The sequence below is a fragment of the Gymnodraco acuticeps genome, unplaced genomic scaffold (assembly GCF_902827175.1).
Source record: "Gymnodraco acuticeps unplaced genomic scaffold, fGymAcu1.1, whole genome shotgun sequence".
Classification (NCBI taxonomy): domain Eukaryota; kingdom Metazoa; phylum Chordata; class Actinopteri; order Perciformes; family Bathydraconidae; genus Gymnodraco; species Gymnodraco acuticeps.
The window spans coordinates 1581300-1608600 of record NW_022990224.1 but is presented as its reverse complement, the minus strand read 5'-3'; the positions used below and the strand labels follow the sequence as shown (position 1 = coordinate 1608600).

Genomic DNA, 27301 nt, shown 5'->3' with positions numbered 1-27301 from the left:
TGATTGGTCGTGCTTTTTACAGTACTACGGCTTCCACAGATGACATTTTTTTATGGATTTTTTGTCAAAGCATTTAAGATATTCATTGCTATCGGGATGTTAAGAGCATTCCATGGAATATAACAAAAAGTGTATCTCGAGCCGGTTTCTCAAACTTACCTACCCCACCTTTAAGGTCTTGTTTATAAGATGTGGCATTTATCCTTCCAGGCTATATGTTAAGTAAACATTCTCTGTTTGTTATGTCAGTTGCCAACCTATTGTTTTGCAAAGCCATGGTTGTAGGGGAGGTATGTTGAAACACTGGTGACACCAAATTGCAGTTATTTGGAGTTAGACTGCATGACTCTTCTTAATGACATTGGAATGGAAACAAAGGATCTCCACTGACTGCAAATACAAAAAAGTACATAAACACACACACAAATAACACACAGGAACCCATGGATAAACACTCCCTGAGCAAACTAGCACATAAACCCAGAGTGTACACCGACCACCTCTCCCTGCCTTGAACACTATGGTTCCAGAAGACATGCTATAATTACAATCTGACAGCCATGCCGAAACAATGTATGTGATTAAGTCCCTCAGCGCTACTTTGTTTACATGTAAGTCTACAGATTATTGGATGGCAGTTAATACTACTAAGATATCCTTAACCCAAAGATGATGTGGGTCTGTGGGGTTCAAACAATGATCTACAGACTCTGGTTGTCATCATTGACGTTTTGCAGAAATGGAAACAATAAACAATGCATTAGAAAACGTGCAGGCACACAGCTCCACCAAGGAGCTGCTTCTTGGAGGCTTACTTTCAAGGAAAATGTAACCCCTTAACGCTTGGGAAGTGGCCAAAAATAAGTTGAATTAACATTGCAGCACATTACAAGATAAGTTTATTCTAGTTTAAGGTGTTAAGCCAACATGAGCTTTGAGAACTTTTATAATACTCAAAACTTTTTACATGTTGTTTCATTTCCAAGATAACATTCTAGTAAGCTAATACTTGGCTTAGTTATCAAATTCTTGTAATGGGCCCAAAGTGTGCGGAGACTTTTTGCACCATTGCATTGTAAGTAGTCAAATTGAATCACAGCACCTTTAAGAACATACTTCAAAAAGTGCTTCCCCATAAAAGACAAATGAGACACAACATAGGACGATATAGAGATTAAAAATAAATAAATGAAACCAAGTAAAGGCAGATATAACATGTGAACTTTTTTCTTAAGGTGTCCAAAGTGTCAAAATCCAACAAGAGAGAGCTTCAAAGAGCCATGACTTCAAAGTGTACTTTTTGCTGGTCATCAGGGAGGTGATTTCTCCAAAAAAGTCTACATACTGTATGTACCAGCTGTAGTTGTCAAATTGACAGGGTGTTGCAAATACAAACCACGTTTATTGCTGACAGCAGAGGCTCAGTGTGTGGTTGTGGCACTCAGGAACAGCGGGAGTCAAGCTTTTCACAGCAGCATGGCAGCGAGACCCTGCCTGATGTGTTTCCTAGCAATTTGACTTAAAACATCTTGAACCTGACTTGAACCATCTGAAAATGGGCGCCCGCCCTTACAACATAGGCAAAACTCTTTTTCTCCGTTTTTTTTTTACCTCTGTCTGGCTCTCTCTCACACGTACAAGCACACACACACACACACACACACACACACACACACACACACACACACACACACACACACACACACACACACACACACACACACACACACACACACACACACACACACACACACACACATACACACACACACACACACACACAGCGATCCTGGTGGGTCCATCTAACCCTATACCCCTATATCCACTTTCATGCGGCCTGGGCTACACATGCCACTAATTAGCACCTATTGCTGCCTCATTTATCTTTCTCCGGGGCTGACACTCCATTTGCTTTCCCAACCAACCCTCTTTGCCATGACCAGATGGAACAACGCCCCACCGCGTGTCCTCCATATATACTCAGTACAAATGACAGTTTCCTTTCCTTTATGAAAAGAGTTTGAAAACAGTTTGACAACAGTTTGCCCCATGTCCCCTTGCCCTACTTCACTAAATGCCTGCCACTACAGCTCAGGGTCACCAAAGTCTGGGTGGTTTATGGTCATGTTAGGAGATAATGGCATTGACCTATGAGATGAGAACTGAAAGGGGTGTAATGTATACATCTGATTTGTCTGGACTGCTTCTATTTTGGATTGATTCTCCCATGAAAACCCTGCAATGGGATACAGTGTTGCTTTAAAACCACATCATTGCGCTGACACACATCACACTCACCGAGGTAGTTGTCATCCTCTGGCTTTCCAGAGTAGCTGACCTGTTTGATATCAATGTTGGTGGCTCCGGCTGGGATCCGCACCACTGTGTTGTAACCTGAAGAAGGATAGTCAAACGAAAGACAGACAGAGAGAGACACGGAAAGTTAGTCTCAAAAGGGACCAAAGTGGCCACAATAACAACAGTGAGTGGTCCCACCTTGATACTTATAATAGCTTCACTATGCTTCACAGTCAGGGAAGTCCGGATCCAACCACTGGGGATTTAAATGTCACACTTGGAAAAATACCAAAAAAAAGGTCTACTCCTCTCAAATAACCTGCAGGAGGCCTTGTTTAAGTCTCAGAGGGACTGACCGTGAAATGATATGTAATTATTCCCTGGACCTACCTTCGGCCTGTAATTACTACACCAGGCCTGTTGTCCCATGATAAACTAACATACAAAACGAGTGAGATGAGAGGGGGAGAGCATGTGAAAGCCATGAGGCCACAAAAGAAAACGTGAGGATGGAAACAGAACAGGGGGCACAGAATTAAATAAACAAAATATAAAGAGAATGGAGGTAATTAGAGGGGAGAAGAATCTGTAGCTTCCCATGAGAAGTATGCAAGCTAAATATTGTTTTACCGATCAAAACGTATCCATAGCAGCAAGTATAGGAAACTATTAGCTGACATTGAGTGCTTGCTTTGATTTCTACCCTAATTACTCTCTGATCATCCAGTTGTTGATTTAAATTGTCAATTTGCCTATTTTAGTTTATTTAAGTAGATTTCCAGGCAAAGTTTCTATACAGTTTATAGATTGTTTTCTTAATATAAGTTTAGCTTCCTTTATTACATATACAAAAGGTAAGTACTGTATGTATGTTCAAAGTAAATGCAGGTTATATGTTGAAAACAAAATAAGTAACATTTTGGAGTTTTAGGTATTGATAGTTATATCAGTAAAAATATCAAATAATTTACTAAGGATACCAGTTCTACCTGTGAGAGTAGTTGTTACAGATGAGACACAACTCAACAAGGTTCCTTGTTTACCTGCTATTAAATCACTTGAGAACAAACATATTATTTTATAGCAACATATTAAGGTTGGCAGGGGTAGAAGGCTTTATCCGTGGTGTAAACGTTGCGGTGAACAGCTGTTTGGCTCCACAACAACTTTCTCCTTTTTTTTACAACTTGATTAGTCCAGTAACATCATTGGAGGTTCAAATACATTAACACTGTGGTAATAATGGGTTAATGTTAATATTCACTAATTTCATTAATAATGAGGGTTTAGCTTGAGAATTTGAACCAACATGTGTCTGAATGTAATGGCAGTAAAGGTGTGGGTTGGTTTGATCTGATGGTTAGCCTGACACCTTGAGCCACTCGGGGGCAGCACTTGGTTTACATATCTTCCTCTCATCAGTCATGTTAATCTTTACACACACATACACTCACATGCAGACACACTATCGTCATCACAATCCATGTCAACCAGGACTGGAAAACTTGTGAGACCACACTGCACAGGAAGCTTCTACTTCTACTACTATGCATTACTTCACAAAGAAACCATTTGACCACAACACAAAAACCTCATGTATATATAATCTACTGTTGTGTGAGATGTTGAATCTCCTCCTTAAACACTGGGGACAGAATAAGCACGAAAAAGACAGAGATGTATGAACTCTGAAACCGCCAACACGGCCCCCCTCTGTTGAAAAATGCTATCCAAAAGCCACCAGAGACCTCAGGGATCCCCTCGCTTAGCAACTGACCACACACACAATCCTCCGCCACCGCAGAGTGACCAAGGGATGAACAGTATACACACCACGGGGAAACAACAAAACCATGCTGAGGTTTGGGAACGCTGAGGTTTACCTCAAACATGCTTCCCCCTGCCAGTAGCAGAAAGAAGATGATGTATTAATAGCCTGCAGATGAAAAAAGGCGTCACAGGCTCACCCTAATGTTGTGAGACGATACTGACTGAGTTGAAGACAAACATCTGCTTATTTTTATTACTGTGATTGGATTATGATTCCATTGTAACACAGGAACTATTTAACCTCCTAGTTTGATTTTCCATAAAGCTCTCATTGCTTTAAGTAAAGAAATAAAAAACAAATGGTATGCCTGTATTGATTCCCCTCGTAGACCCACAGCTTCAAGTTTTCACCTACATAGAAAGAGACCCACCAAAAATAAAAATAATAATCAGGACTTCAACAGACGGTCCTTGCACAGCTGCAGAATGTAATTATAAGGAATAAAACACATACAAATGACCTTAAAAACACCATTAGCTGATACAAAACAACCTCATTCAACATATTGACTTGCAATTTGCTTATAAAGATGTGACTATAATTACTTGGAATTTCATCAAAGGACAAAAACACATTCAGATTTTACTTGGAATCTTAATTTGTCTTGTCAGGAGGACAAAAGACAGAAAGACAGGCCTGGACACAGGAGCAGAGGGATATCCTGCCTGGGCTGCACTCCCACTCCTGTTCTCTTTAATAATATCTTGCCAAATGTCCAGGGCCAAGCTCAGAGACCGGTTTGGTTCAATACAGTCCTCAAACCCTGTACCCCCAGCAGCCAACAGAAAGAAAGCAGATGGATGGAGACGTTAACGTTCCAAACTAATGCGGAGTAAACATGATGCGGGCCACATCCAGAGCTTTTATGCTAATGCTTCTGCTGCTCTGATGCCCAGACATAAAACGGATTGGAAGCAATCAGAAGTTGGCTTACAATGCAGCGCCGTATTAAGAAGGACAGTTCAAAGGAGTGAAGTAAGGTTTGTGTTTGCTATCGAAAATCAGACAAGAGTATGATTACTGTTTTAATCAGTTTCGAAAGAAACAGGGAAGTTGCATTTTTCTAAGCTTGGCTGAAACACTTATTGTTTCTGAAAATCAAGCTTAACCATAACCAGGCATGACATCAGCCCCAAATACCTGCATCTAGCGTGTCAGCAGTGCAGCCCCATGGGACTGAAGTCTTTCTTAGCCCCTCTATGTTTACTGCATATCAGACATATCATAATTCATCTGCAGAAGCTGCTGACACCCAGTATGTTCAATAGCAACACCTTTTTTTGTAGTCATATAGCTATTAGTGTACTGTACATGTAATTGGAGCAGCTGGACTCACCATACTGAGCATCGTTGAAGGTCCCTGCCAAGGTTTTACACGAGGAGTTGTCTCCGCCACACACTCCGCACTTATCATTCCTGGCTTTCGAGTTGAGAACGTGGTCGCAGCCGGCTTGCTGAAGTGGCACGGATGAAGAGAAGGTAAACACGTAGGATGTACAGTGATGTAATGTAACATACTGATTCGTTTGAATGTTTTGAATTACACATGTGTGAGCAGTGTTTCATATGGACACCATGGATTTGGCAAAAGCAGGTGTTTGTGATTGTGATACTGCACTACATTTTTTATAATTTGCAATATTACAAAACAAATCCTCTAAAAGCATGAATGAGCTGAGAGTGTTAGGTTTGTCTTCCTCAATAACAGCCAAAAATGTCAAACCGACCCTACTACATATCAAGTTGGTACGAACATTTGGTAAGGTAAGCTGACGTTTATGTGGAAGCTTGTGTTGGTGTGTGTGTGCATGAGGTCACCATACCCTGCAGAGGCCTTGAACACAGATGTCGTAAGTGTCTGGCCCACACGGCGTGCCGTCGGTGACGCGGTCCTTCAGCTGATAATACGCTGTAGTCCCAGCAACCCGGCAGAAGAGCTTACAGCGATCCTTCATTAGTACTGTATGGAGTAAGAAAACAAACTATGGAAAATGTTGGTCTATAGCTCATTAAGTTAATGAGATTAATAAAAACCTGAAAGATGAAACGCCTAGCGATGACTTGCATGTGCCGATGAAACAAAACAAAAGATATTTTTGATCTTCTCACTATTAGTTGCAATGGTCAGGGGGCTGTTGCAAGAATTGCCAAAATGTGATCTATTGTTTGGAGCAATCACTTTGTATCTGACAGTGCACTGGCTCCGGGGCCTGGCCTGTTTGCTTGTATAGAATCAATTAAATGAATGAATCACTCGCAGTAACTTAGACATGGTGGTCTTCGCCAGATGATAATCTCATGTAGCTGGGCAGGCCATCTCTGGAAGGAATGAGATACGGCTGCATCAGGGAGAGCTGCCAGGAGCTTCATATGGAAGGGCTGTGTGTTGCTTTAATGTTGCTGTTGTTAAGTGTCAACTCAAGGTTTACCATACGCAGCTCTGCGTAAGCAAAATATAAAAAGAAAAAACACACGCAGATGTGTACATATGCACCTATTTTATAATTTCCCCTCTTGTATTGAAATGATATGATGGTGTAGCTATAGAAACTACAATTGGGCTCTCCAACAAACAGTTTGGTGTGCAGCTTGTTAGTTAAATGCATCAATCTGACTCATTACCTTCAAATTACATTGTATAGTTGGATGTAAATAGTATCTATCTATGATTGAGTTACTCCAAGAACATTCAGATTGCACACTTTAGGAATACATTGGTATACTCACTGCCACTGTACTTGGGGATCCAGCGGACGGTTGGAGGTAGACCGTTGATGTTGAAGTGCTTGCCGTCAAAAAGAGAGCACTGCTCTTCGCGGAAATCTTTCTGACCTCTCGGACATGGCTCAGTGTTGCAAGAGCGGAACTTCATCCTGCGACCCACACAGAACTTCCCGCCATTTCTGGGCCTAGAGTAAGAAAATAAACAGTACTTGATTTCAATTTAAAAATCATGTGTGCTCTTGTTTGACTGGTGCTTTATGACTTCAAACCAACCGTTTACATTTAAATTCACACTAAGAAAGCAAACTGAGTGTTGCTTTAAATCAGGTTCAGGCTAACTGAATCTGGCAGTAAGTTTGACTTAAGCTTGTTTACAGCTTCTTATTCAGGCGTTTTCCTTCTCTTACAGGAGTCTGACACATATTTACATGTCTGTAATGGATCTGATTGGATCTTACTCAGGCTTGTTGCAGTCTCTGGTGTTGCTCCGGGTTCCTCCACCACAGGACCTGGAGCAAACACTGTAGGGCCCCCAAAGACCCCACTCCCCATGGACTGGCTGCAGGTCCAACTCCTTGTTCACACACATCCCGTGTCTGCAGTACTGCACGAGAAAAGACACACAAAAGAAACATGTAACTCAGACTTGAAGACAAACACACACCACATAATTAATGCAGAGCTGGGAGTGGTGTTCCTCTTTGCCTTCTTAATCCTCCGTTTAGATCTCAAGCTATATTTTTGAAAGAAATCCTAATTCAGCTTTTGTTTACACTCAAGGCACGCGTCCAACTCCTCCAGCTGTCCAAAGAGAAATGGGAGAGGGAGGGAGTGGCACGGATAGAGACAAAAATAGAGTGGAAGACAGTAAGAGACAGAGGGTGTCAATGAGAGAAACCAGAAACTGAAATGTACAGTATGTGCCACAATACTTTCTGGATGTCAAACAAATGTATAATCTATTTTTGGGATGTGGGGTCTTCTTTTTATGGGGAGCTAAGCCAAAAGTTCCTGCTCTGTTCATATCACAATTGTTGGACTGGTTCCAAAACGATATGTTCTTATCAAACAAGATATGAAAAATGTACTCTATCAACACAAGATGGAAGTCTATAGTGAGTTTCAATGTAATGCAAACAAAGGCAGGTTGAGACTCACAGGGGGTCAAATGTGTAAAACAGAACTGTGTCATAGCCCCTTTCTTTGCACAAAATCACACTGCTTTTCAAATTAGCTCTCTGTGAATGTGTCTATTAGCTCAAATCTAGCATATATGGTGTCTTCTCTTATTGAGATTAAAGTATTTTAAGCATTGGCATGGTTCAATAAAGACATAAAAACAATTCTACTCTTTGAAATGATTTTAGACATCCAACACAAATTGAGTTTATACGTAATGTTTAACAATCTAAACCCTTTGCTTTGGTGAGAATTAAATGTGGATAACCTTTTTCCAAATCACTTGGTTTGTAAATATAAAATGACCTAATATCTTTAATAGTAGATCCACTTTGACATAAAAAATAAGCCGCCTGGTATCAAACAGTGCGTACCCACTAACCAACCGGTGCCAAGACGTGCTAGAAATTGCTTTCATAAGCAAAACACAGCAGGCCCATTTCCCTTTGTGTGAAACCAAATCCCTTCTCAGTGACTTAGATATCGAAGGGTCCTGTTCACTGAAAGAATGCAGGACAGGACGGCGTCTGTCTGGGTACGCAGCCCGCCGTCCGGGCACACAGGCATGGGGAGCAGTGGCACCGCGATAAGGAAACTCTAGAGTTGTGATAACAAGAGGAGCCAAGTTCATTACTGGCTTGGCTTCAGAAATTCACTTCTGCTGCTCAGCTGTCTTCAGAGACACAGATTTGAACCTATAACCTGGAAAGGAGGATGCTGTTTGTTGACACCTCAGTGTGTCCGTCTCCACTGTTTCCTCTCAGAGTTTGAGAGTGGTTGCTGCACAAGTTGCTGCTTCCATTGCAAGGTATTTACAAATGGAACAAATGCAACTACTATAAGTTCCACCTGCCCCACAATCATTCCACTACAAGACATCCAATCCCTTACTCAAGATAAAAAAAGACGTGAGAACAGAACCATGTGAGATCCGCTTCAGTGCATTTTCATAATTACGCTAAAACAACAGGGAGGATATCAATCAAAGTCATCTCCTGGACAATAGGTGATCGGACAAGTTAAAGGTTTACCACAAATTCACAACTTGCAGCCATTACTTTAGGGGAACACCTGCAAAAGTGCAACGTCATGCACATAAACACACGTAAACATACTGAGAATTTGGCACCGTTTCCTCTTATTCCCTTGCATAAGTGTGTTTTACACACTGTTTTACACACATAAGTGTGTTTTACACACTTATGGGTCTAATGATGGAGTGTAAAGTATTTCACAATGACAGACAGGTGTTAACAGCTGCAGGATATGGAATAAACAAGCCACAAACATTTCCATAATGCAGACCTGGTTTGAGTTTTCTTCCTGTCCGGCTCCTAAATGCAAACTGATACGTTTGTTGGAGCACAAACAAGAGATTAAGACAACCATTCAAATACAAACCACTAGAAGAGATGTGATAAAACATCTGGATGAGAGGAAATGGCTTCCACACCACGAAAAGGGCAAACAGGTGCTGGTCCTTATTAGTTAGCAACCCCCTTAAGACAAAAGAGCAAATTATCTAAGTTCATGGTGGAGAAACCAGATAAACACATTTTAAGATTTTTCTTTGACACAACAAAGAGTTTCCTCCCTTTATAGCTCTAACATCCCCCCCCCCCCCCCCCCCCCACCTCTCTGTCAAACAGGACCTGGGCATCCACAGCCACACAGCCACAGCCACTCTCCACAGCCACCCATCCCCCTTATCCCCTTATGGGAAATTGCAAGGGACATGCAGGGACCACCACAGTGCAGCCAGGCGGCAGGACCCGAGGACCTGTCAAACACAGGGAGGACTGTCTGTCACAGAGGACCAAAGCCTGTGTAAGCCTCTGAGGCATTCCACTCCCCCCACTGGCACCCTGTGTTTACAACCGTTTTGTTTGGCTTGAAAAGGTGATGTGGGTGAAAAGAAGAAAGAAGGAAAGGGGGGGGGAGTGGAAGGAAGAAACATCTGTGTGAGATGATGTATGTGTGTGTGTGTGTGTTCAAGACTGTGAGCATGCACATGACTGTGTGTGTGTGTTTGGGTAGGTGTGTGAATGTGTGTTAAGTGTGAGAGTGATTGCTCAGAGTCTGGAGGCATCTGGGGGCCACGCTCAATTCCAATTAGCCTCTCTTTCCAAAGTGCACACCCTTGAAAAACGCTGAGGTGAAAGGCAAAGCTCAAACAAGCATTAAAGACACCGGGGCAACCTCTGCGAGAAAGATTGTCAAAATGTGCACTCAATTGGGAATGTGGTGAGACATTTGAAGGTCTTCAGAGAAACCTGTCCAGCTGTGACTAGCATGTGTTTCAAATTAGGAATTTCACAGAGACACACGCTGACTCACCAACTCCAACCAGGACATGTGCATATGTGCTTACATGCACATACTGTATATAGATACACATAGAATGCAAACAGGGAAACACACACAACACCTTTGTCTCCTTCACATCACACACACACACTAACTAAGTAAAGTTGAACGGACTCATCCACACATCAACAGGGAGAAGTCAGCAGCATGCTAACTCCAGCAGAAGGAATAGTATGTAAGGACAGCAGCATCTGCTCTGAGCTCCTCAGCGTGCTGGTTTGGAAGTGAGAGCCCTGTAATTGCCAGGAAGCTGTTGCACAGAGCACCTCATTTCTGAACTCAAGCCATACATCACTGCAGGAATGAGAAGGCAGAGGACTGATTTAAAAAGGCCTCCGCTCTTTCATTTTAACACGGCCGTTTCCAAAAGGCTTCACCTTTCATGTTGCGGTGTCTTTCTCATGGCTCTGAGTTCGGAGTTCACTTTGGCTTCAACCTGTTGGTCTCTGATGAGTGTTCTCCAATAGCAAACCTAAAACTGACTGCCATCCCAAAATCTGATCAATCTGGAGTCACCTGTTGCGCAACATGGACCACCGTGGTGGACTTTTCAATAAGTCTTAACGCACTTTTTTCATGTCTACAATAATAACTCGACCTGGAGGCGTGAGGCGTTGGAGAGCCTTTAAGCTAAACAGTAGGAAGGGATTCTCTGCGGAGAACTCTGGGGGGGCGGGGGACTTGAAATAAGTCAAGTGACAGCTGTTATTATAGACTTAAGATTTACACTTGTTCATTTTCCAGCCAAGGCGTGCATGTTTTCCCATGTTAGTACCATATTTCCTCTTTCCTTTATGTTAGCAAGGTGTGAAGACAGGGGGAGACAACTGACAAGGGGGAAGGGAAGGTGAGCCAGAGAGACAACATGATGCAACCATGACCCCAACCAACCTCTCCTCTCTCTATATCGGCTTACTTTGTTTCCTAACCTGCTTTTTTCCACTCTATGTGAACGCATCCTACACCCACACATGTTTTCCCAAAAGGTGTCAGGGTTGTTATTAGTAGTTTTGCTACTCAGATGTTCCATTCACACACTTTTACTCAGTACAACGGCTGAGAGATACATACCCCTTGTAATCCTCAACAACTGATCAATAATCTTTTGTACAGTTGAATGAAAAACGTTTAATGTGAAATGTTTCCCTTCTGTCAAAGACTGCGTTTCTCTACAGATATTTTGGACCTTTTTTAGCTCATGGTTTTGCCTTACAGCTTCATTAATTTATTGGCCACCTGGGGGCAGTAAAATAAATTAATATGGGATTTGCAATTAAGCATTTTAAATTCTACTCTAATCATTCTTGTTTTTTTTCGTGAGCAAGCAGATATTCTCTTTTGGAGTTCCTGTCGTTTTATCATATATTTACACTTTCTGCCCATTTCTAATGCAACCCTTTTCAAAATGTATTTTTACCACCCCCCTACAGTATAATCAGGCAAATACTTCCTCCTCCTTCTACACAGCCAGCAATGAAAGGCTCACTCACTGGCTGCTGGACACAGTAATTCCATCAGCAAACTACATGAACGCTAAAACAACAATCCTCTTGTTAGCCCAAATCCACAGATATGTCTGTGATGATGGCAAATCAAAGTGGCAACATCCTGCAAATATCCAGAGATTAACAGAGAGTGATACTGACACCAGTCTCACAATACCAAGCTCCAGTACAGGCACACAAACACTCAAACACATACACACAAACACACACCCCGTGCTCGCATCGTACGACAAGTCTGTCAGGCTGCCAGCGAGCTCCAGCCAACACTCACCGCCTGCGCCAACAGACTCCATTCTGCCCGGCTTCACTTCTCAAGAGCTCACTATTTCACTCTAATTGGCTGAAACCAAAGCAGGTTGTCATTCTTTTCCGAGGTATGCTCTGGAAATCAAAAACAACTTCCCGTTTATTCATTTAGACACTCAATTAAGCCCCTATTAACTCTCCTGTTTTCCTCGGGTCAAATTTGACTTGTTTCTTTTTGTATCGGAATAAGGGGTTATTTAGTCGATTTGACAGAAATAAAAACAAAAAAAGTGAAACTTTCAACTCAAAATCTAGTTGGTTAAAAAGTGTCACACAGATTTGGGTTATGATTTATAGAATGAGCTCACAATCAAACCGGGAGGACAAGAGTTGCACAATTGACAGTAAGACGACACAAAGGTTAAGCGAATTTGGAAGCTTTGTGTGTTTTACACGTAAAGAAAAAAGCAGTCATCAAATTAAATGAAAGCAAAAACACGTGAATATATACATTTTGCAACATTGTATAAAGAAGGCAGTGAGAGTTTTCAGCCAAGGCCACATTTAAATTGACAGTAAAGTTAACAAAAGTGACAACAATAAGACTTTGGACAATACAACACCACAGTTTATTCAAGCTCCGTCGCTGCTTTTATCTTGCCGCCACCCACTGAGCAACAACGTGGTGAGAAGCAGCGCGGGGATCTTCAAATGCTGGGATGTGGATACAGGGCTAAGCGGGCCCCGGCTTTAGCTTGACAGACTCCTATTGACCGTGCTGACTGGCCCCCACACACACACACACACACAACACACACACACACACACACACACACACACACCACACACACACACACACACACACACACACACACCACACACACACACACACACACACACACACACACCACACACAACACACACACACACACACACACACACACACACACACACACACACACACACACACACACACACACACACACACACACGTCTGCATGCGCTTCCACATAACATAAATGCACACACAAACAGACACACACACAGACGCACAAGCTCGACCCTTTGAAGAGTGAGAGGGACCGAAAAGGGGGGGCAAGGGGGGGTTAAGGGAGAAAGAGCAGCAGAAGAGAGGATGAAGGGGAGAGAGGGTGGTGGCGGTATTTATAGACAACAAGTGATGGGATGCCCTCGTTAGTGCACGGCCCACTGAACCAGATGACAGACGCGCCGCCAAAGGTCATGTGACCGCATTACTCACTCCGGCGCCCTGAGAGAGGGCCCGTTGAGCAACAGAGATGGAGCAAGGGAGGGAGGGGAGGGAAGAAGAGAGAGAGGAAGAAGTATAGAAGCAGAGAATGAACCCTGCACTGCCCCTTGCCCTATTTCAGCTAAGCTGTATACAAACAAACGTTTTTTTTATTCACTATTCATTTAGAGGACGTACCTCTTTCCCACTTTTCGGGCAATGACCTCAATTACCCGATGCGGTCATAACTTTGTTTCGTAACCCAATAGAACAAATACTCTCTGTAGACAAAGCAAGAGGTGACAGCTAGCCGTCCAGAAAATGTACTTTTCACGAGAGATGACGTTTTACGTGTAAACGCTTAGAGTGACATGGCAGGCTTTGGTGTAATGATAGGCTTTCAAATAGACCTTTAAAGGGGGGGCTGCGGCTGCTAAGACAATACCTGCTGCTCGTTTGCCCCATAGAGGCCATAGCTGTAATCCTCCAGATCTGACACCCCCCCCCCCCCCACACACACACACATGCTTAGGGCTCCACAAACACCTCAGAGCCAGGATCTCGGCCCTGTAAAGCCTTAGACCTGAACCTCATGACTTCTTTGAAGAAAGAATGACAAAGGAGTCAGCAAAGAGGTGAGAAGGTGTTATAGATGCAGAGCTTTAAGTACGTTTAGGAAAAGGCAGAAGGAGACGGTAGACAAACGCAAGACAGGCACCAAGCGATGCAAAGAAAGAACAACGCAATACTGACGTAAGAGAATCAGGAGGACTCATCTAGGTTTCAAGATTATCAGACTTTTGAGGCACACAAACGTACTCGCACAAACACACCATACCAACATGCCACATAAAAGAGCTCTTGTGTGGGCAGGTGAGTGTCTGTGCAGGGTCCCAATCTCTTTCAACTCACACCACTTCAAACAGCCCCCTGCATGAAGATGGAGCTGGGCCCTCAGCACCGCAAACAAAGGTGGTGCCTCCACTCAGACACACATAGAAATAGGGAACATTGATTTGTGTTTCTGCTCATATCAAATAAACTGTACCACTTAAACATTTCTTTAGATTTTTAGGGCTCGAGGGTTGGCCAGGTCATTTGGTCAGTTTATCCAATACTTTTCAGTTTGAAATATCTCAAAAACTATCGGAAGGACTGACAGTAAAACAGACATTTATAGTCCCAAAAGCATTCATCCTAATGGTTTTATTTATTATTGGATGGCATTCCATAAACAATTGTATAATCATGCTCCCCAGAGGACGATAAAAATCATTAGATACATTAACGTTTTAATGTGATTGGATGATCAACAGACATTAGAAATATAGCTACAAAGTAAGATCATCTTTGTTACAGCCTTTACATGACAACATGTCACAAATCAAAAACAATCAGTCCGTATTACAAATGTAAATGTTTCAATAAAATGTAACCTTGTTTTGACCAAGCCCTCTTTAGACCTGCAAATGGATAGATCAATGTTTACAGGGTTCCAATAACGACAGGGCGTCTATGGTAATCAGCCAAGTCAGCTAAAATGGGGTTAAGCGTTTGTAGCTTATTAAAGCAAACCACTTTGTGTGATTAAACCAACACCGTGTCTCCACAACCGTTTCTAGACCATACCGAGTCTCTACTCAGTCTGAGAGCAGTATGGGAGTCACTATCCCAGGACCATTAAGGTTCAGGGTGGTTGTTGTAGTTGGATTAAGACGTTAGCTATCCCCTGTTAACCTCTCCTCACTAAACAGGGCTGATCCAGGACCTAAGATGGTGAGGAGGGAGATGGAGCCAGATGAAAGGATATTAGGGATGTAAGACTTACATGGGCCCACACTGCAAAGGAGTCCAGGAGGGCAGAAGGTTAAGGAGACGAGAGAACCCTCCCTCTCTCGCTCTCTTTCTCCCTCCCTCATGCATGCTCCGAATGCTAAACATCAGCCCACCACATCCTCATCCCCCTGTACCTCCTCCTCGCTTTCCTCCTCCCCCCCCCCCCGCCTCCCGCACTGCAGAATCACTGATGTGAGGTCTTTTGTGAGAGCGCTGGCTGGCCTCAGCCCGGGCTCTGTTACGGCCTGACCACTGACCCACTCACCCGCCTTTTAAAGAGGTTTTAGGGTCATGGGTTCGCAACAAGGTGACTCAACTGTGAACGGCGGGTGGCATCCTCTTTCAAAGGGCCTTCGTCTTCACCTTTCCCTCTCAAGACTCTCTCCCTCTTTTTCGCCCCTCTGTCTCTCTTTCTTTCGTCTTTCTCTCTTTCTCTTTCTGCCCCCCCCCCCTCCCTCTGCAGCCCCTCTTTCCATGTATCCTCAGTGACTGACCCGCCGTCTCAGCCCTAATTAGCATAGCATCCCAGAGCGAGGAGAACATGAAGGCTAATGGGGGTTGGGGCCCCGTAACAACACTGAGGGTAAAGCTTCAAGTTTCTAACTAGGGCCATCACCTGACCACATTTACATGGGTTTCTGCAACCAGAATGCAGGCAGGAGAGTAATGCATGATAAATTATTCCTTTTTCTTTGTAGAGGAAGTGAACTAGAAGGGGAAGGCATCAGGATTCAAAGCAGCCCGGCTTGGGAGGTTTGGTCTTGTGTCAGTAATGTATTTGCTCTAAATTGCAATGAGGCCTGTTTTAACAACAATTCCAATTAGGGAACAGAATACGTTTTTTTGTTCTGCTTATAATAGTAGATGGATGGGCTTTACTGTGTCAGGATAATTAAGCTTGCTTATGGATGAAATGGCAGAATACCCTTTAAAAATACGTTTTTTGGGAGATGCATTCGATCCAACTACAAGAAGTTAAGAGAAATCAGAGTTAAATAATGTTGTATGTTGTACATTAAAGTGGTCATTTCAAAATTATTTGATTGCAGCCGTTTTGAGACTTTGACCTGTACCCGCAAACCTGCTGCATCAAGTGCACCAACTAAAACATCTGTGAGTCAGTTAAAAAGCACATTATAGAAAACCAAATGCTCATGATCAGTTCATAAGGCAGCGTAGATCCACATGTGGATTGACTTACCATTCCATGCCCACAGTCAGTCCCATCAGCCAGGGGCATGTGCTGTGTGCGACACCCTTTATGGTCCCCCTCTGCACTGGTACACCACAGCCTCTTGCACTGTTTCTGTGGAGTAACATGAGCACCAGCAATTAATCAGTATGCTTTAACAGGAATAGAGCATGCCTATAATGTGAGAACACAAGCTTCCAACACATGCACATTTAAAAATGATGACTTTTTTGAGCAGACAGCAGCATTTGACAGCTATTTCCTTCCATTAGCCATCTTTCTCTTGGGAGGAAGGTTGCGTGATTAGTGATTGAAATACAGTTGTTTGTTTCTTCAAACAATATTTTAGCCTAAGTAGCCAGGAACTGAAACATGTGTATGTACTGGTGATGTCCAGACATGTGAAAGATGCAATTCTAATGGCCAAGCGTTTTTTTTACTGGTGGCCATGCATTCCTTAAACGTTTTTTCTGCCTCTTTGCATTTCGTAAAAAAGCATGCTATACATTCGGCATGGTAATTTTCAAAATAAATGCATTCCATATTCCACAATTAAAGTGAGTATTCATAAAAGCAATGTAAATACATGACTACTGTTTCATATCTGTTTGCTTTCATGGATAATTGCTCTGCTCAGAAGGTTCTGCTGTAGGTCTTAGAAGATAACCACCATCTAAGATCCACCTTAAGTCTTAACTCTTAACTTTGATAGCATGCCAACTTACCATGTAAGGGCATATTTGGGAACCAGGTCCAAACATCAGTTCACATTGCCTGTTGGCGTTGTAGATCTGACCTGGGAGCAGGGTGGGCAGCTCATACGTCCTACTCACAGGCTCATCGAGAAGGCACTCACCATACCCGGTGCTAAAAAAAGGAAGAATGTGAGAATAGTAAATGAAAAAGAGAACAAAAAAAACATACATAACAGACACATGTGCAGACAAAATTGCACAGGGCACCCTTTCGTGGTATGTACAATTTCAAGATAATCCAGTATTTTCAGAACTCAGAAAGTACAATCATGTGTCCTCTCCTTCATAAGAGCATACAAAAGGTTTCTATGTCTGTTCTGATCATCCTCAGATGTGTTTTCCCCTGTGGGTGGTCTGTACAGTTACCTAACCGAGAGACTGATTCCACTTCCCCTCAATGGCCTGTTAGTAAATGCTGTCACTATGAAACTGGAGTCAGGCGCCACAGACTGAATAAAATAGCATTTTGGTATGGGCTCAAAAGGATCAGCACGCTGAAAAAAAATATGTATCTGAGAATTTGGAACCATAAAGCTCCCTGATTAAGTTACAACAATCTGTGCCAGCGCCAGCATTGCAGTATAATGACATATTGTGCTGAGCCACACCCTGAACCATGACACAGTTACAGAGACAACAAAAGCCCAGCTGGACTGAATGTATGCACCAACAGCCTGCATATTAAATCCTCAGCATTTACAGTACGCTTGTGAAAAGCACAAGTCAAACATGTTAGCAGAGCGAGGTAAGCTTCAAAGAAGCTGTTCTTTTTTTTGTTTACTTTTCGAGAAAGAAAACTGGCGGATGTGACATGTATAGATGTGTAATCAACCAACATGTCTGCACGGCTCTGACAAATGTAATCCGGGATTGGGCGGCTAAAACACCTGTTTCATACAGCACCAGCTGATGTGACAAGCCCATAATTACACAGGATTATACTGAGTTAACGTCACTTTGTTTCTTTCCCCTTTCATTTCCAGCCATAATGTCAGAATGTGCAGTAAAACAGCGCTGGGTGGCAGGGGAATGATTGCATGAGAAGAGTAAACCAGCAGTGGAGGATACTGTGAATAAAATCTGGGGCAGCCTGTCAAGGAATCACACAGACAGTCCCATATTACAGTATCTTTCAGCAGTAGGTCATCTCTCTAATCAGTGCTCTGGAACCTTATGGAATGATTATTAAGACAGGGAGAGGAAGAAGGGGTCACTGTGGTCATTTTTTAAATTAAACATTTACTCTTTTTTTAAAGAATATCAGCTGTGTGGATTCGAGACAGCGAGGCAATTCCTCTCTGGCACCAGAGGAGATTACACACCTGGCAGCCATTGGGAAACTTGAAAGTGAGTTTATTTATAAGATGACTTATAGTTAGTTGGCTGTTGTGTGCTTGTCATAAAAGACTAAACAATAATAGTTCCCATGTAAGCCATACTGGGTTTCCCTCCTCAAACACTGCAAGAAGTCTACTCATATGTCAGAGTGATGGTTTTTTGCACAAGAAGTGACATAGGGCATCATTGTAGTGTTTGATCAAACAGCGCCAAATAAACTGCACGATTGTCAGAGTTTTGATTCTGATGGCATGTATTGATTACTGTACAGGGAGATATATAACTAAATAATGAGAGGTTTAGTTGAATTTGGAGCAACATACCAAACAAAAATATCCATCTTGATTTTATTATGGAAATTGAAGATTGAAAAAATGTAAGAATGATTTCACATGGGAGTTTGGAAGAGTGTTAGGTGTTGGAGTGGATAGGCTAATTTTTGAGGTATGTAATGGAAAATGATAGGGTTTGCTCACGAGTAATGATTATATGGTTTCAATACCAAGCGAACATAACAATTAGTGGGTGGCAACAGTCAAAGATTTGCATTTTACTTTTATATTTGTATTTTCAGGCTTACATTGGCACGGTTCCATAGAGGGAATGAATGGTTGCTTTATGTAACGGTTAACACATAATAACCCTTCACAGCAGCAGGACGCTTTTCATCAGCTTTCAGGTGCGGGGGTTCAGTGCACATTATTACAGAAACATTGAGATAAGGAGGAGGGGAATCCTTTGCCTCTTGAAAAGGGGGATGTGTGAGAGGTGCCATGGCCTTTCATCTTTTTTAAACTGGTTGGAGAGCAGTGCAGAGTGTATTTGTTCTTCAGGGAGAATGGGCAGTCAAAACACTGATGTACTTGACCAGGTCAGCCCACTGAGCAGGAGTACCACTGAAGAAGTGGCAGTTTGAATCAATGCTTTTCATTGTTGGCTGGAGACGGATTTAAAAAAACACTTGGACAACTCTCTAAAGGGCCTTTCCCACCGCTACGGCTCCCACTCTGAAACCTGCATCGTTTGTTATAGATCCCATATGGTCAACAAATGTTATCTCAAATGAATTTCACATTTGCATGATACTGCTGGTTTTTGTAATCATTCAAAAACTCAACACATCCGACATGGATTGGACTAAATAATAAACAGATTCATGGCGAATTATCTTCAGCTGAATTTTCCAACCACTCCATGTTGAGGTCATCGCTGGCTGGAAACTATGTGAAGCACAACCTTAAAACTTCATACGAGGCGTCGCCTAACACTGCGTTCTCGAGATGCATCGGGTCAACAACGCCGTCCTTTGTGGAAACCTCCACAATTAACAGAGGGAATGAGGCAAATATTAAAGGGTCATGTCCAGGGAAAATATAATTATAACTGACATTTCCCATCTTAAAAGGGAAGCCTTTCACCAGGATGACCACAGCGGGTTAGGAGTCGCTGAATGAGCCGTTGCCCCGTGTTACAGGTTTTGTCGTGGAAAGCAGGCTAGTGACTAGATGACTGTTTGCCCAGCATCTTGAGAGCAGGGCTCTGTCTGAGTGGGGAGACAGCTGAGGGGCTGTGGAGGATCCATCGCTCAGGTCAGCCGAGGAAGACCCCCGATTCAAACAGGAAATACTCTTTCAATGCCAGGCAATAACAAGTCCTCACAGTTTACATTGCGCTGGCCTGTCTACAGAGCGCTGCGAGACACGTACAAGCGGTTTGTTTAACCGGCCACGTCACAACAAGTAAAAGTTAATGGCACACTCAAAATGTGGATGTGATGATACAAGAAAAAGAAAGAAATCGAGGAGCATCACTTTAGTTACATGTTACTTGTTAGAAGCTTTTATCCAAAGCGACTTACATACTCAATACTGTGGGCAATCCCCACAGGAGCAATTTGGGGTGAAGTGTCTCAGGGACACAACGACATGCTGACTGCAGTGGGGTTTGAACCTGTGCTCCCCTGAGCCGAACACCAACGCACTAGTCCACTGTGCTACATGACTCCATTTAGTCCATGAGAAGTAGGGCTGGGCCATATCTTGATATCATTTTTTCCCTCAACTTATACTTATAACTTAGAATATCCAATGTTGGAACAACTGTATAGATTGATTTATGTTATTTAGTAATACAACATTTATTTTCTAGCTGTTTTTGTTTAGATTAAAATCATTATTTATTATAATTATTTAAGTTAAAGTAATTCTTTATGCTTTTATTTTGAAGGCGGTTTTGGGCACCTGGTGATTATGTGTTAATTGGAGGTAGGTGGTGGTGGGATTGGCCCACCAGAGAGGGCACATGTTTTTTAAGTATAGGAGTTTAGGTAAAACAATTGTTCTTTATGAAATTAGAATAATGGACTACAACAAAATAAATGCACAAAAATATATTCTTGCCGGAATATTGAATATTTTACAACAATAAGATTTGCTTAATTTTGAGTTTTACTTCTTTATGTTTTTGCTGCTAGATCCACATAACTGATGATTATTTAGCAACATTCTTATTGTGCAAATATTTTGTGAAGGCATCAAAAGTCAACCCTACAATATTGTGATATCTGATTTTCTTCCTATTGCCCAACCCTAATAAGAAGAGCCAATAATCATTCATATGTTTAATAATCACTTTCAAACTGAGGAGAGTTGGTACCTACTCTAGAAACTCTGTGATGTACTTGCGGCTGCACTTGGACCACGACCAGGGATTGGTGTCATAGTTGAGGGTGGGAGCCATTACATGATACTGGTGCTTCATGCCCGCCTCCCGACACTTTGGGTTGTCATCGTGAGGCATGTTGAACCTGGTGCAGAGAGGAAGAAGAAAAGGGGGGTTAGAGATGGAGAAAGGGATATACGGAACACACACAAAGTGATTATTATCTGCTTAATGGCTTAGTCGTTGCAAGCAGGATAAATGTCACAGGATTTACGTTTAGCAATTTATAACAGGGGATCACCCAACACCATCCCTGTGGGCCGCCACACACAGATGCAGCCGCAGACACATCTATAGGTAACACCCCACAGTCTGCTGCTCACTCTACATTCATCTGTTTCCTGTATGTTTTTTCATGCACCTCCTTCCTTGCATTATCTCCCAAATGTTTATGCTCTAAAAATCCCAAAAGGTTTCAATTAAACTCCAACTAGGTGGTACAACTTTTCGTGCAAAACGTCATTCTTTCCTTATCGGCATCCTTCCTCTCCACCATCATGGCCAACATGCTAGTGGGAACCACCTCCAGTTCACCTCTGAGAGGTCAAAGGTCACCAAATCCTATTCTCAAAGGGCTTTAAGAAGAGGGAAAGATAGCGGCACTAACACCATGAGCATTATCACACATGTCTATGTTGATCAAGTGTCAACATGTAAGAATTTAAATGTATTTCAACTACAGTGGCTGCAACTTGGAAATATGTTCACTATCTATTCAATAACCCAATATTTATTTGATGTCTCATGTGTCAGAAAACTGTAATTATTTAAATGAAATTCTTGAAATTGCATTATTTGACTAAACTAGAACTAAAATATATTCAATTTGTACAAATCCTTACAGTTGAGAAGCTGGAATCAGCAAATTATTGGTATTTTTACTAAATTACAGCTTAAACGATTATCAAGGCAGTTGGCAAATCATTTTGCTTTTGATCCACTGATCAGTTAATCAGCTCATTGTTTGAACATCACTCATGATAAACAATAAAAGAAGAATCTTCACAGAACAACAGCTGTATCAAGTCAAGTACACAGCATGGCATCTGCATTTTAATGAATTCATTCAGGCTGTCTGCAGTTGGCAGTCTCATAAAGCAAGTTTTTTGATCATGTCCAGAATAATAGAATAGTCCAAAACGGATCTGCCTGTTCTGTGCTGCGGTTTGGCCTATTCCCATAAAGACATATAGTGCATGTAGACGCGCATGCACGTGTTTATATACACACAGGAAAACATGCAGCTGTATGATGTCGGGGATGTTTACAACAGTATGTGGGCGCAGGACTGTGACTGTGGGTCGACCCATACCCCCACACAAACAAGACCTTAGCATGGCTGGCATGAGGCCCACCCTACAGGGGCCGAGGGCCTGAAGGCAAACACCCAGGGAATAATTAATCCTCTGGCACGGTAATGAGCTCTGTCCGCACAAACAAACCAAGTATTTACTATTCAGTATTATTTGTATCTTCTAAAGGTGTACAGGTGTATGAGAGTGTTGCAGACAGTGACAGGCAAGTTTAAAATGAAAATAAACATCTTAATACTTTGCAATGTAGAACATGTTGTTATTGGGAAAAGAATTTGTGGAAAAACTCTGAACGATTTGTACTCTGAACACATAATGATGATTGAGTTGAACCAGGACACTGGCTTGAAATTAGACGAGAACCTTTTAGTGTGATTAGGTCATAAATCCGAATGTTTAGTGGCTTTTTGTTTTGCAACCACAAGGGATCAATCAAGAGGAGTCAATTCCAGTGGGCGGATAGCAATCCCAGCACTTCATTATAAGCATCCAGGCTTACATTTAATAAGTCCACTTACTTTTAGTGAGAGCTCTCAAAAAAACAAATAGCTTTGTTCACTGCAAAACGCATCGTTCAGAAAAGGCTGTCATCTAAAAAGATTTTCAGCAAGACAACAACATATTTATATGCTGAAAAGCCCGTTAATAATTGTAAGAGTAAGACATACTGCTAGAGCGATGAAGACCTTAATTCCTGCAGGAGTGAAGTCTGCAGCACCATCATTCATTTATCACCACTTTAACAGAGACAGAGCTCAGGGACCACACCAGAGAGACAATTGAGTTGCTACATTTTAGTTCTCAGTAATCGTGTTTACTGGGTTACAACAACGTCAGGGACATTTTGTAGTGTAGACGTTCATATTTCATAAGATGTTTGAGATAAATGCCAGTTTCCAGCTTCTAAATCTAAATTGATATCAAAACATCAGGAAGATGTAATGGTGATCTAAGACATTTAGAGCCTTAGCATCGTCTGATGACAAACTTGATTATATGTGTCACCTTTGAACGGCTATCAAATGACACCGCCTCGCCTGGTAATCCCCATGATGGCTATTAGTAATCACACGTCCTTGCAGTATTCTGAGAAAGGCCTCCGTCCATTAGGCTAAATCTTTCTTTAATCTGCCATGCTCTTGAGTGGCTCCCACTACCTGACACTGGCTTTCCCAGAGCGCTAAACACTCCGAGAGCTCACGCCTGTGAACGCAGCGATTAACCACGCCAAGAGGCAGAGCCAACTAGGCCTCCAGCTGCTTGAACTTTAGCATAAACAGATCCACACAAGATGCAAGGGGAAGAAGTGGGGGCCCGTACACTCGTCCATCTGGCTGGTTCGGTCCCATTTCTCCACTGGAAGAATGTGTGAGCGGGACAGAGGAGGTAGAAGAATATCTTTCATTCTTCACCAATAGCTCACACGACATTGGTCCTTTTTATCTAGCCTACACAAACCGAAAAGCAGACCGGAAAGAAAACCTCTCACTCATTTTCCCTTGTTTGCTACATCAGGAAGTTAGGTAGGAAGAAAGAATAGGGTAAAAATAAAAGGGCAGATGTTTGAATTTCCCCAAAAATACCACCATGAAATGAGTTAGGTTAGATCGAGAAGACAATGGTTGTGTGAGGGAAAACCAGTGTGATAAACTTAAATCAAACTTCAAATCACACCACATTTTAATTAACTTAATGAGTGATTTACTGTCATTTTGCCAGATGGATGTTTGTACTAAACATCTCCCATATCAGAGATAAAGTGATGTGTTTTACTTGTATAGATAGTATCTATCTAAATGACCAAGTCTTTTTTTTCCTCTTCTTACAAGTTGCAATATTTGCTTGTTGTGGAAACAGCCTCTGGCCGACAAGCGTGTTGTGATAACACTACTGTCACTCACAAGTCACATATGACTGCACTGTGATATCAGGGTGTTTGGTCAGTCTTTTGGAGCTGATAGATGGACAAAGGGACTGAGAACATTTAGTATTGCACTGTCTGATAAAGGTTCTGCCACTTTCGAGAAATCTTTGAAAATGTATATTTTTTTGTTTTATATTTAACAACATATCCTTTTAAGACAAAGCTCTGCCTCTGACACACACAGGGTTAATTTCCTGAGCTGTACAGTGTGGTATTATGGGCTGGCATGTTATTAAAAATCAAGTTTTCACTTTATTATGTTTTGCACCTGTGTCTGCTGCACCCTACATCTCTTAATAAGAGGGCTTTTGTTGGTCAAAGCTGGCTGTGAGGGGTGAGACAGTATATGTGTGTGTGTGTGTGTGTGTGTGTGTGTGTGTGTGTGTGTGTGTGTGTGTGTGTGTGTGTGTGTGTGTGTGTGTGTGTGTGTGTGTGTGTGTGTGTGTGTGTGTGTGTGTGTGTGTCTAAATCTGTTTACACAGTCACGTGTGGGGACTGGCCTCCCTTATGGGGACAAATTAGAGGTCCCCATGAGGGGAATCATTCATTTTAGGGTGAAGACTTGGTTAGGGTTAGGGTAAGGGTTAGGTTAAGGGTAATGGTTAGGGTTAGGCATGTGTTGGTTATGGTTAAGGTTAGGATAAGTCTCCAGGAAATGCATGTAAGTCAATGTAATGTGTGTGTAATGTGTGTGTGTTGGGGTAGGGGTTTTCTTCAAGTTCTCTGCTGCAACTTACACATGGCCCAGCTCATGAGCGATGGTGAAGGAGGCACTAATTCCATTTTCCTCACTGATGGAGCAGCTCCGGTATTGGTCGCACATGGTCCCCAGCTCTGCAAGCCCTACAGGATCACGTACACACACAGATACACATGAACACTTACAGACACACAGCTATTTAAAAAAGGAAAAAAAAGCCTGCTGCTTGGGTGTTAAAGGCGATTAAACCATCAAAACCTCTGTTCCATAAGAGAGATTAGCACCGCCACCGACTCCCTCCATGCTCCCTCCCTCCTCCCATTTCTACCACTCTGTTCTGTCACTATAATATTATTAGCTGACAGCTTGCCATAAACTCATTACTGCACAGTTTATGAGCTGTGGTTACTAGAGTGGAAAGGTAATTGAGAAAGACTGGGATATATTTTCGCAAAGAGAAGGGCAAAAGTTTACCTAATGTGTCACATTTATCTTTCGCACGGCAGATGTCTTCCCTGAAATGAAAAAAACATACAATGCAGTTAGCACTCTTTCAAGGTTTCCTGAGCATAATAGCTTTTGATTTTAGAGTGAGGATGTAGATGAAGGTGTACCTGGTGATGAGGAGTGATGTGTCATGGTGAGAGGGATGGCTGTCATCCTGGATGTTTTGGGTCTGCTGCCAGACGCAGAAGTTGTGGAGAGTGGTGGCAGCATTAAAGCTAACTGTAGGCCCTTCCTGTTTGGGATGAAACATCTTTGCAGTTATCAAGAAACCAAGTATACAGCTTCTAATTTTATCTAAAAAATTCCATATAATACGGATATCCCGCCCTTTTCAACATGTCTTGTTCTCTCATTTTTTGTCGTATTGTGACTACTGATAGTGATTTGTTTTTGAATTACTTTGTTGTGTAATATGCCCTGAGGCAAATATAAGGTCAAAGATCAGGAGCATCCTACAGATTTTCAAACAACTTCAGTTCCCTATATTTTAACTATTTCAATGGCACTTACAGTGACCCAACAAGTCAGCCTCTCATATGCAGGTGGCAAGCTGCCTCACTATGCTATCGTTTGTTTTCCAATGAGTCCTCTCTCGAAACTTGAAACTGACAAGGCAGGCAGTGTCCTTTCAAACAGGCCCCCCGGAGAAAGGGCCAGGCCAGGGACACCTGCACTGACGTCAGCCGTATTGGAGATCTGGATACAGGTAGCATTCAAGACCCCGCACTCACCTGTTCATTGTGGACGACGACTAGCTTGACAATCATGATGTTGATGAGGTTTCCTACGCTGGGGTCCCGGTACACTGCTGCTACCTGTAATAAGACAAAACACACAGACAAAAAATGCAAACCTCTACAAATCTGAACCAGTGCACAGACAGGGACTGAGGGAAATGTAGTAGCTAATTCAATACTTGGATTAAAACAACCCAGCTATTACTTTTTTTAGTTAAACTCCATCTGGTTTAATAAAATAGCAACAGTTCATTCAAGTCAAAAGACCAATCATTTCTCCTTCAGGGTAAGTTTAATCAACAGGGTATTAAAACCAATTACAACTCCAGCAGAGACCATGGCAAAGAACAAATGAACTACGAGTGGACTCGGCAACAAATGTGAAACTTCAGCAAAGCCCCTCTATGAGGACAGCAAAACATTCCCTCTGTAGTTTTTCCTCTTCGCTTCTCTTGCTTTTCTCGTGCCTGCCTGTCACGGTCGGCCAGCAGTTTGCTGAAGCCGTGTGCGTCCTCCTGACAGGAACTCATTAGTCCACCATAAACATTTAGCTTGTCTTAGCCTAGGGGGAGGCAAACGTGGCCCAGGCCTGTCCAGAATGACCAAAGGGAGCCTGTCTTGTCATGCTCCAAGTCTATCTGTGACGCAGGAAGTTGTTCTGTATGGTCTCGCCCTAATGTATGTTATTGTACGATCTGTGCAATACCCGGAGTGAGGGGGACTGCAGCCAAAACCAGACCATCAACACTAGAGTATGTCACACAGACAGTTAGCATGAAATGTGAGCTACCATCATGGAAACTAGTGTTGTATCTTTGGGGATTCATTACATAAAGAACAGTTCGGATTGATCGATTACACACATTTTTACATGGGGAT

The 27301-nt window shown here is 42.4% G+C and overlaps 1 protein-coding gene across 1 annotated transcript in view; it reads right to left on the bottom strand.

The window, feature by feature from the left end:
- LOC117547828 (A disintegrin and metalloproteinase with thrombospondin motifs 20) overlaps positions 1-27301 on the bottom strand; it is a 77395-nt gene that overhangs the window by 34628 nt on the left and 15466 nt on the right. Inside the window, exons 5-16 of the mRNA XM_034218691.1 lie at positions 26417-26500; positions 25793-25917; positions 25653-25693; positions 25216-25321; positions 21180-21326; positions 17153-17294; positions 16437-16541; positions 7312-7457; positions 6857-7038; positions 5953-6089; positions 5466-5583; positions 2299-2394 (exon numbers count right to left, since the gene is read on the bottom strand). Of these exons, the coding sequence (XP_034074582.1) occupies positions 2299-2394; positions 5466-5583; positions 5953-6089; positions 6857-7038; positions 7312-7457; positions 16437-16541; positions 17153-17294; positions 21180-21326; positions 25216-25321; positions 25653-25693; positions 25793-25917; positions 26417-26500 (1429 nt within the window). The remainder of the gene's footprint in view (positions 1-2298; positions 2395-5465; positions 5584-5952; positions 6090-6856; positions 7039-7311; positions 7458-16436; positions 16542-17152; positions 17295-21179; positions 21327-25215; positions 25322-25652; positions 25694-25792; positions 25918-26416; positions 26501-27301) is intronic.